We start from the raw sequence: 11372 nt of genomic DNA, 5'->3' as shown, positions 1-11372 counted from the left end.
TGACACACAACACATTTACTAATGTGACACACAACAATCAATAAGTGGATCACTGATCAATGAGCTGATCAGTGAGCAGCTACCAGAGTTTACAGTGTGTGACAGCGACTACAAGAAGGAAAAGCAGGACATTAAACTGGAGCACAGACGAGTCAATGAACGCTTTAACATCAATTACTGAACCAAAACTGGGAAATATTATATAAAGAAGAAAATCTCGACAAAGCAAATAAAACAAATCAATAAAAAACAGAAACATTCAGACAGTCATGGATCAATAAGGGATTACAAAATGTCTGCAGACAGAAAAATACACTTAATAGAGAATTCATAAAACATAGAACCAAAGAGGCAGAAAATAAATATAAACAATATAAAGTTCAGTAATATTGTGAGAATTGGTAGGAAGGAATATTATAGCAATCTATTAACAATAAAAACAATATTAAAGGAACATATTAAACAGTGTTATTGGAAATGGTTCTAGACAAGTTAATGATCATCAGCACTTTATTGATAATGATATGATCATTAACAATATGGATGATGTAGTTAATGGCTTCCATCATGACTTTATAAACTAAACTTCCACTGACTGTAATGACGCTGATATGAGAAGAGTTAATAAAACCATTGAGGGAACTGTTAAACCACTAACATACATCTGTAACTTATCACTCCAAACTGGTCAGTTCCCAGTAAAGTGAAGCTAACAGAAGTCACAGCGCTGCACAGAACTGGAGACAAACACCACTTCACAGATTACAGCCTGTTTCTCTGCTGCCGCAACTTTACTGAATCTAATAAAAACTCTTTGTTGACAGACGGAACAAATTCATCAATAAACACGATTTACTGACTGACAGTCGATACAGATTCAGATCCAACAGATCAACATCTTCAGCAGTCACTGAACTGACTGAAGAAACCACAAGCTGCTGAGACCAAAAGAAATATGCAGCTGGGTATTTATTGATCTGAAGAAAGCATTCGATACGATCGATCATGACAGATGGATTAATAAAGGTGAGCGGTGTGGTATCAGAGGGGTGGTTCTGACCCGGCTGAGAAGCTCTCTAGATAACAGGCAGCAGTCTGAAGATGGTGAGGACATGTGGTCCTGTTTGGACAGTGCTTGTGGAGTCCACCAGGGGTCAGTGTTGGGGCCACTTCTCTTCATACTGACATTAATGACACATGTCAAACAGCAACATTAGGAAAGTTTGTGTTATTTGTAGACAACACAAATATGTTTTGGATTTGCAGCAGATTCTGAAGTTGATCACATCTGAAATGAGCAAATTAAAAAGGTGCTTTGACAGAAATCAATGATAATTTCATTTAAGCACAACAAAGATCAAGTTGTTTGGAAACTGTCAATCAAATAATGAAGTAGAGGTGAAGATGGATGGTGTGAATATTGAAAGAGTGTATGTAAATACATTTCTGGGTGTGATAATTGATCACAACATCTGCTGGAAACCTCAATAAAAGCTGCTGAATGTAAAGTGTCAGGAAGCATCTCAGTCCTGTGAGACAAAGCTGGTACTGGATCACAAACCACTGCACATTCTCTCCTGTTAGCTGGTCTGACCATGTTTAAATGACTGTGTGGAGGTCTGAGAGGAAACACCTGCACAAGATCACTGCAGCACTGCTCACACTTCAATAAAGAGCCAGAAGAACAGTTCAGAAAGTCAAATACTATCATCAGAACAACTTAGTGTTTCTAAATTCACCTGTGATAAAGTTCATCCACCTGGTTGAATATCAAACTGTACAAATAACGTATGAAGCCAGAAACAAACTACGACCAGGTAACATTCAGACACTGTTTCTGTGATAGAGAGGAGGTTATAACTGGAGGGAGAAGCTCAAGCTCAAGCTGCGAGCTGTTCAGACCACTATAAAAACTACATTGCAGTATGCAGTGTGAAACTGTGGGATGGTATGATGTCGGGCGATGTCCTGTTTCACTTTAAAGTCTTTATGGGTCCATACCGATGATGTGTCTGTGTTCTGGTGCATCAATAACTTCCAGTTCTGTTGTCAGAACCAGAACAAACCTGCAGAGTCGCTGTGTGTTCAGGATATAAGAGAATTAGAGACAGAAAGAAAACAGAGCAGTTCAGACTGCAGCACTGACAGTCATCTCCACTTGTTGTGATTGGTCCGTCAGTCACTGCTGGATGAAGCTCTCCTCTCCACTCCACCTCCCAGTAACACGGCCCAGTCAGAGCCTCTCCACCCACCAGCTGATGGTGCTGCTTCAACCTCTCTGGATCATCAGGACACAGCTGATCCTCTCAACAACTCCACCTTTCATCACGACCACCTGATGAGAGAATGAGAGAGAGCAGAAGTGATACATGAGTGTTTCCAGAGACTCCCTCCATCAGCTGTCAGTCAGTGATATAAAGACCAGCAGGACTTCAGTCCTGTTCAGACCACAAGTGGAGCGGCTGTGTAGCGTAGCCAGCTTCCTTTCAGCTTCATGTTAACGTGGACTTCAGCACAGCTTCTGCTCTGTACAAACACCACATGGTTACTAAATGTAATGATGCTTCTCTGAAATCAGAGCAGTGATTTGCAGGCTTCAGTCAGACTGATCTGTACGGTGGCCCTGAAGGTCAAAACACATCTACATCTCAGATTACAGAAAAGGTGGGACAGCGTTCTTGTTTGTAATTGGACAGAACCCGAGTCCCTGTCCACAGTTTGATGTTGTTGTGAAATGTTGTTGTGTTTTGACCTTCAGGGCCACCGTAGACCTGAGAGCTGTGACACAGATCAGCTGATCAGTTCTTCAGTGTTTTAGAGAGATCACATGTGATGAATGAGGACGACTGTCTCTACACATCCTGTGATGCTGTCAGCTGTAATCCAGCTTTACTTCCTGTAGACATGAACACAACAACAACAGTCGTCTTCACATCAACTCAACACCAGATCACAACAAGCTTCTGGCTCGTCTGATTGGCTGACTGTTCTCTCTCTGTCTTTCTGTCCAATCATGAAGCCTGTCACCGTTCTCCTCTCACAGCTTCACTGAGGAAAACAGGAAATACTGGATCTTCACTTTGATACTGACTGTGTTCAGAATAATACTGCTGAAACCAGCGTGGACTGACTCCAACTCACTACTGACCTCAGAGTCTCCAGTCTACAGTGTGGACTGTCCTTCAGATCAGACAGCGGCTTCACGTCTGAATACGGCAGGTTATTTCTTCTCAGGTCCAGCTCTCTCAGATGGGAGGGGTTGGACTTCAGAGCTGAGGCCAGAGAATCACAGCTGATCTTTGACAAACTGCAGCTCATCAATCTGAATAAAGAATAAATGATGAAGATAAAAATCAATTTATGATCCAATCAGATGTGTTCAGGTTCAAATGTGCAGCTCAACATCACTGTGTCCTAATTAAGGTGCTCCGATTGTTATCAGACGATATTGGTTCTGAATAGTTTGATGGGTGGTCTCTAAAAGGGCCAATCAGAAGAGCCGATCAGATAAACACAGGAGACAGTTTCTCTTTAATACATGCAGCATGGAGAGAAGAGCCACAGTGTTCTCTGCAGTCTTCCACATTGTCTTGACTTGTATACAGCAGAACAGTGGTTACATACTTTATGACAGGTGTTACCCATGCCTTCCCCAAGGCAGTGACCCTCTGATGTTTGACTGGACAATAAGTGTCATCCTAGCTGCCTTCTGTTATCATCCTCATATGAACTCCTCACCTGTTCTATCCCTGACACCTCCCCACACCTCAGGTGAAGGGGAATCTCCCCTCTTCTCACATCCTGACATCTTCTCTACCATACATTGATATTTGAATCCACAACTGTTTAATTCCCACCAGTTAGAATAGTGTGTAACTAAAGTGGGCCTGTAAAGACGGACTAGTGAGTAGATGAGTCTCCGTGTTCGCTGTGAAGACGTTTAATGTCCCCGACAACCTCTGTAGTCTCATTCAGACACTTGTTAGCAACCGCTAACTGTTTTTAACACATGAAGAGCTTCAGAATTAAACTGTGGGACATTTAATGATGGATTTTATGTTGGAGAACAAAACGTGTAAATATGTTCAGCCTGTGGTAACCACACACCTTATTTCACACATTTAACTGAAAACACATTCAACACACTCACAGACTTTGAGACGAGGGAACAGGATGTGCTAACATGCTAACATGCTAACAGATTTCTGGTGTTAGGACTACAGACTACACCTCTCTATAGGGAGGGGAAGCCCCGCCCCTTCAGGTGGACCTCATGGGACCTGATTTCAGTCAAGAAAGTGTCTGTTTGTGGTAAATAAAGTAAAATCTCATGTAGTTTTGTGTTAAACCGCTCAGTGAACGACTTCGTCTCACTCAACATACGTCACCAACACCAACATGGCCGCCGCCTCCACACAGAAGAAGGTGTGGTCATACTGACAGCTGCAGTTATGTGAAAGGAGAGTAGGTCAGTTCTGTGAGCTGCTGATATTCAGGACAACTCTACAAGGTTTCAGTCAGCGTTAAATCAGACGTCACTTAACGACTGTTAGCTGTGTCGTCTTTATAATCACATATTTTCACAGTCCTAGATTTCATAAGTTCTATGACAAACTGAGACTTTCTTGAGAAAATGAAATAAGGTCCGAGGTGGTCGAGCAGAGGGGGCGTGGCTTCACCTCTCTATTGTGGATCATCATCATGGTGACATCATCCTGTCAACACAACATTCACCCACCTGTTCACATCGACACACATTAATAACTACAATTATACCGTGTGTGTGTGTGTGTTTGTGTGTGTGAACGTTAAGTGAACTTGATGATTTTAAATCAAATATGAGTTCAGAGGATCTTCTGTCTACAGATGAGACCATTTACAAAAAATATAAATGAAGATTCATTTACATTTTCTACAGTTTCTTTAAGAAACACAAGTCTTTGGTGACTGCACAATAAACTAAATCAAGAAACATGAAAATATGAACAAAAGGATGTTTACAAAGTGATGTTTTTCATGTTTATAACATAAATTAGCTTCAATTGTTAATTAAACATTTAAGATGTCTAACAGTAACAGAGAGTCACCTCAGAGTCTCCAGTCGACAGTTTGGACTCTGCAGAAAATCACACAGCAGCTTCACTCCTGAATCCTGCAGGTTGTTGTCACTCAGGTCCAGATGTCTCAGATGGGAGGGGTTGGACTTCAGAGCTGAGGCCAGAGAATCACAACTGATCTTTGACAAACTGCAGCTCCACAATCTGAATAAAGAATAAATGAAGTGAGTTTAGAAGACAATGTTCCTGCTTGAAATCATTCAGTGTTTAAACTTCTGTTCAGAGCTGGACAAGTTCAAAAAATGAAGCTCCAAACATCTGAACCCAACAGGCTGCAGTTCCAAAACTGTCAGATACACAAAGTGAAACAGAGCGCTCATTAATATTAATGACAACGTGCTGCTGCTTCAATAAAGACATAGTGACTCCACCTCTTAAACTCTGCAGCTCCACCAGAGGCTCCATCTATACAAACTCATGTTGTGCAACCAAACAGAAACCAACAGAAACTGACTGAAGATTTGATTCTACTGTTTAAGATCAAAATCATCCTGAGTTTAAATATTTCAGTCAGTATAAACGTCACATGTCATCATAAAGGTTCTGAACAAGCATGTTTGTTATCGTCTGACAGAGAAGAAAACACTGGTTTCTGTTTTTATTCACAGAAGCACGAAGGAATCAAATGATTAAGAGGTTCAGAGAGAATCAACCAGTGATGAATGTTTAATGTTATATTAGATCTGTTTTAAATATGAAGCTGAACAAGACGCTCAGAGTCAATCAGCATCAAATCTATGAGGTCAGATCCCCTTCAGACCTGATGACATGAACACTAAGATTCACAAAGTTTGAATAATGTTTTGAAAGTGTGAACAAAGGTTTAAAATACATATTAAAATGTGATTTAAACATGTGAAAACAACATGTGTGAAATAATGGTGTCACATTAATAACTGACATCAGCAGTGTAATATCTTCAATGTTGTAAAGTTTGTCTTCAGAGTTTCAGACAGTCAACACTTGCAGTGTGTTCAATCAGAGATGACATTAAATTACATCCATGTGTCTTTTGTCCAGCGTGACTTTAACATCATCAAAGCTCCTTTTTCAAAGATTCAACACTTTCTATTGACAGATTTAAATGTGAGTGGGGCCACACCTTTCTGATGTCACATTAGGACGGTCTGTGTCCAACAGTGTCTGTCACTTTAAAACCAACAATCCAACATTAACACACACCTCACTGTGTGATTGGTCACCTGAGTGGAGGTGAGAAAGGAGGCTGGGTTTGAACTTCTCTCTCAGCTCTTTGTTCATTTGTTACACAACTATTTCTGTCACTGTTCATATGAACAGCTGAGTGAAACACTATGGACGTCTTCAGCAGAGACTGTCTGAACATGTGACACGTCTTCTCCATATTTAAACCATTGTTGTGTCTCCAGCAGCTCTTCACTCCACCTTTGGCTGTTTGGAACAGCTGTGAACACTTTGAGCTCCAGATGTGTTCAGACAACATGTCGTACCACTGAGCTTCTTTCTACAAATATCCCAGCCAACAGCTCTTAAGGCAGGAACACACCAGCCCAACCGTTGGACGTCTGAAGCGTTTGGAGAGACTCGGAAGAGGTCGGGAACATATATGTTTGGTGTGTTCGGCTCTGTCGGAAGCTTTCGGAGCCGCGCGGACGTTGTCGGATCCGACTGAGCATGCGAAGTCTGAGGAGGAGGGCCGTCGGACGTCTGAGCCATTGGATCCTCTGATTGGTTGTGTGCCAGCTGAATGGCCGTTCTGATTGGCGGTGTGCTAGCGAATCACCGCGGTGTGTGGGAGGGACGGAATACTGTGTGCGCTTTGTTTTTCTATGCACTCCGTTCCGTCATTCCCCGTTTTCATGTTTTGCAGTAGTGGCACCAGACTAGTTGTTACGTCCGTTCAGGACAAATTAATTTGTGTAAGTTTGGTAATGCCTTGCTGCATGTTTAGTATGCAGCTGTTTTTTATCGGAAATAGTTAAGTTTCGTTTTGATCGTAAGTAAAAAGAGTTGCATGCATAAGGTTCTCGTTTACAACTCACAACACAAGCGCCACCCGCTTATTGCATCTCGCGCAAGCGCAGAACGTACACGCTACTGTGGCGTAGGCAGCACGTCGGTGTGTTCAATGCAACTTTCCTGCCGAACGGGTCAGACAAGAGGCAACGGAGTGGTCGGAGAGTGGTCGGATAAGGCAGTTGGACGTCTGGGCGGTGTGTGGGGGCCTTAAAAGAAAACCAGTTGAGTGGATTTGCAAACAGAAGTGAATCCAACATCCTGCTTCTGTACGCTGCAGGCACAGTGAGCATAAGAGCCAGGTGAACTCTGAACCTGCCTCTGGTGCACAACTGACCACAGTTACTCTAAAGAATTATTTGACAGTTCCAGGACCGATCCATCTCATTCCTACTGGCTGAGGAAATGACCTGAAGGAAACTGCAGAGGAATTATGGGATTGTTCCCAAGGAATTGTGGGAAAGTTGGATGTACGAACTCTAAGCAGCCTGGGACGTCATTTTAATCACACGACAGACTTCAACCACCAAACAGAAAAGTTCTACACCATCGATTCACCTTCAACACAAACGAGCAGCTCTGTCTCACACACATAGAAAGCTGTAATCAAAGCACAGATCTTCATCACCACTGTCATCTCCATCAACACACAGCTGACTGACTGAGAGCTTCATCCTCCATCATCTTCATCACTGATCAGACTGAGCTGTGTGTGTCTGTGTGTGTCTGTGTGTGTGTGTGTGTATGAACTGAAGCAAATTTAAAACTTCTGTTCTAGATTTAAATTTAATAAACGCAGAGAAAAAACTCATGAACTGACTTCAGAGTCTCCAGTCGACAGTTTGGACTCTCCAGTCCAGAACACAGACGCTTCACTGCAGAATCATTCAGGTTGTTCTCACTCAGGTCCAGATGTGTCAGATGTGAGTGGTTGGACTTCAGAGCTGAGGCGACGACCTCACAGTGAGTCTCTGAGAGTCCACAGTTCTTCAGTCTGTGAATACAGATAATAAAACATTTAAATCAGATAAAATCTGACTTTTTACTATGAAAACAGACTCTATACATTTTGCATCACAAAGCACATGAACATGAGCAGCTGTAGCTCAACAGGTCAGCTGTTCGGCCTGAGCTGCTCAGTCAGCGATCACAAGGTTTGTAGTTTGAAACTTGAGCTCCTCGGCTCCACATGAGCCTCCAGACTTTGACCTGCCTGAGGAGATCAGCTGGGCTGAATCAGTGGCCCATTTTAAATCCCCCTCAAAACACACCTGTATAAAACGTCTTTTAACAGCTGATTCTGATGATTTCATCTTTGTTTGATTTTGGTTTGACATATTTGTGTTTGTCTGTTTTCTTCATTCTGCTGTCTCTATATTTATATTCTATTTGTAATTGTCTCTGTAATACTTTTCTTGTGACTCTTTTATTGTTGTGCTGTTTTATTTGTGTCCAACAAACTGATGTGAGTGCTTTTAAAGTGCCATATAAATAAACAGAAATACATGTTGAAGTGTCCTTGAGGGAAATAATGAAGCAGAAATGACAGTTTAGGACAAAAGTGTTGAAATAAGTGAGACGTAAACGTGTCAGATGTTAGTTTACAGGCTGCTGTGATTTATATTGGTTCAGCTTCATGTTCACATGATGATCAGTGAACTGTGAAGTCACTGTAGGTTGGAACTGCACTCAATCTTTGATGCATTTTATTCTGTGGCTCCATCTGCTTTTCATCTCCCATTTCATTCATTTAATGCCTCCCACTGCACAAACACAAGAATTACAACTAAACATTGTGTTATTATCATTTTATGGGTAATAATTTAGTGCAATGTTTTGGAAACAAGACGACTTCATGTCATTTCTACTCTGAGCTTGGTGATGATCATTTATTCAATCAGCAGGTTTAATACTTGTTTTGGTAAACGTGTATAGTGTTGAGGTTTTATATTATTCATGTGTGTAAAGTGTTGATCTTTAATACTGAAGGCTTCAGCTTTACCTCACTTCATAATGTTTAACACATCTGGACTTACACAGCCTTTCTACAGTTCCTCACAGCTGGAATCAGTCTCAGTCGTCCCTGTAGAGATGTGTTGTACTTCTCCAGGTCCAACTCATCCAGAACCTCCTCTGACATCTGCAGCATGTAGGCCAGAGCTGAGCAGTGGATCTCAGAGAGTTCCTTCTCTGATCTGTTCTCTGACTTCAGGAACTCTTGGATCTCCTGATGGACTGAGTGGTCGTTCATCTCCGTCAGACAGTGGAAGATGTTGATGCTTCTGTCAGGAGAGATGTTAGAACTGTTCATCTTCTTCAGGTTGTTGATGGCTCTCTGGATGATTTCTGGACTGTTGTCTGTCTGACCCAGCAGGCCTGCTAAGAGTCTCTGGTTGGACTTCAGAGAGAGGCCATGAAGGAAGCGAACAAACAGGTCCAGGTGGCCATTTTTACTGTCCAGGGATTTCATCATGGTGCTCCACAAGAAGTCATCCAGGGATTTGTCATGTTTATACCTCTGACCTCTCAGGAAGTCCTCCACCACCTCTGTGTTCCTGTTGGTGTAACAGTGGAACATGTAGACTGCAGCCAGAAACTCCTGAACGCTCAGATGAACAAAGCAGTAGACTGTTTTCTGGAAGATCACACTCTCTCTTCTGAAGATCTCTGTACAAACTCCTGAGTACACCGAGGCCTCTGTGACATTAAGGCCACAGCGCTCCAGGTCTTCTTGGTAGAACATCATGTTTCCTGTCTCCAGATGTTCAAACGCCAGCCTCCCCAGCTTCAGAAGAACTTCCCTGTCAGCCTCCGTCAGCTCCTGTGGACTCGTCTCACGTCCCTCATGGTACTTCTGCTTCTTCCTCTTAGTCTGAACCAGCAGGAAGTGTGAGTACATGTCAGTCAGGGTCTTGGGCAGCTCTCCTCTCTGGTCTGTAGTCAACATGTGGTCCAGAACTGTAGCAGTGATCCAGCAGAAGACTGGGATCAGACACATGATGTGGAGGCTCCTGGAGGTCTTGATGTGTGAGATGATTCTGCTGGACAGATCTTCATCACTGAACCTCCTCCTGAAGTACTCCTCCTTCTGGACGTCAGTGAAGCCTCGTACTTCTGTTACCCTGTCCACACATGAAGGAGGGATCCGATTGGCCGCTGCAGGTCGGGAAGTGATCCAGACGAGAGCCGAGGGAAGCAGCTTCCCCTGGATGAGGTTTGTCAGCAGCACGCTGACTGATGACTTCTGTGTGACATCAGACACGACCTCATGGTTGTTGAAATCCAGTGAAAGTCTGCTTTCATCCAGGCCGTCAAAGATGAAGAGAAGTTTACAGACAGCGAGCTTCTCTGCTGTCACCTTCTGTAATGTTGGATGGAAAACATGGAGCAGCCTGAGAAGACTGTACTGCTCATCTCTGATCAGGTTCAGCTCCCTGAACGACAGCAGAACCAGCAGACTGACATCTTGGTTTTCGGAGCCCTCTGCCCAGTCCAGAGTGAACTTCAGCACCGAGAAGGTTTTTCCAACTCCAGCGACGCCGTTGGTCAGAACGACTCTGATGCGTCTCTGTTGGTCAGGTGAGGCTTTAAAGATGTCGCAGCACCTGATTGGAGTTTCACTGAAGGTCTTCTTCTTGGAAGCTGTCTCAAGCTGCCTCACCTCATGTTGGGTATTAACCTCTTCACTCTGTCCCTCTGTGATGTAGAGCTCAGTGTAGATCCTGCTGAGGAGGGTTCCACTTCCTGTTCCATCACTTCCTGTTCCATCACTTCCTGTTCCATCACTTCCTTCAGTCACATGTTCACATCTCCTCCTCAGACTGATCTTATGTTCATCTAAAACCTCCTGCAGACCAACATTCACTGAAAAGAGAAAAATGTTGGAGAGAATTTGACAATCTGGGATTATTTTCATGATCAATAACAATCCATCAGTATCAGAATATATAAAGTTTGAGTCTCTTCGGGTCTTTTCATTGACTTTGTGTGTAATCTAGACAATCTAGTAATTTGTCCTGGTGTTTGGTCTGAATGCCTCCGAAGTCTCTAAATAAATGTAATGACATGTAGAAGCTGAGATGTTTAAAGCAACATGATGTAACTTTTGGAGGTTAAAGCAGCAGCTTCAGAGTCGTGTTGATGGTCAGGTGTGTTGTAACAGGTGAACGGTGTCTCTGTCACTTGTAGGATCACAGCCTCACATACGTGTTCACTTCAACACGTAACATTGTGATGATGTCATGAGTTGTGTTTGTAGTC

General features: G+C 42.9%; 1 protein-coding gene across 1 annotated transcript; it reads right to left on the bottom strand.

The window, feature by feature from the left end:
* Positions 1–492: 492 nt before the first annotated feature.
* On the bottom strand, positions 493–10437 carry LOC115595362 (protein NLRC3-like; the record flags this gene model as incomplete). The annotated part of the gene is made up of 4 exons (XM_030439757.1): positions 493–2335; positions 3149–3322; positions 7933–8106; positions 9149–10437. Coding segments are annotated over 4 exons (1647 nt in total), but the record flags the coding sequence as incomplete, so codon positions are not given.
* Between the last annotated feature and the right edge of the window lie 935 nt (positions 10438–11372).

This window comes from Sparus aurata, chromosome 14, assembly GCF_900880675.1.
Source record: "Sparus aurata chromosome 14, fSpaAur1.1, whole genome shotgun sequence".
NCBI classification, from domain to species: Eukaryota; Metazoa; Chordata; class Actinopteri; order Spariformes; family Sparidae; genus Sparus; species Sparus aurata.
The sequence above is the reverse complement of the archived record's forward strand: the minus strand, read 5'-3'. Positions and strand labels throughout refer to the sequence as shown.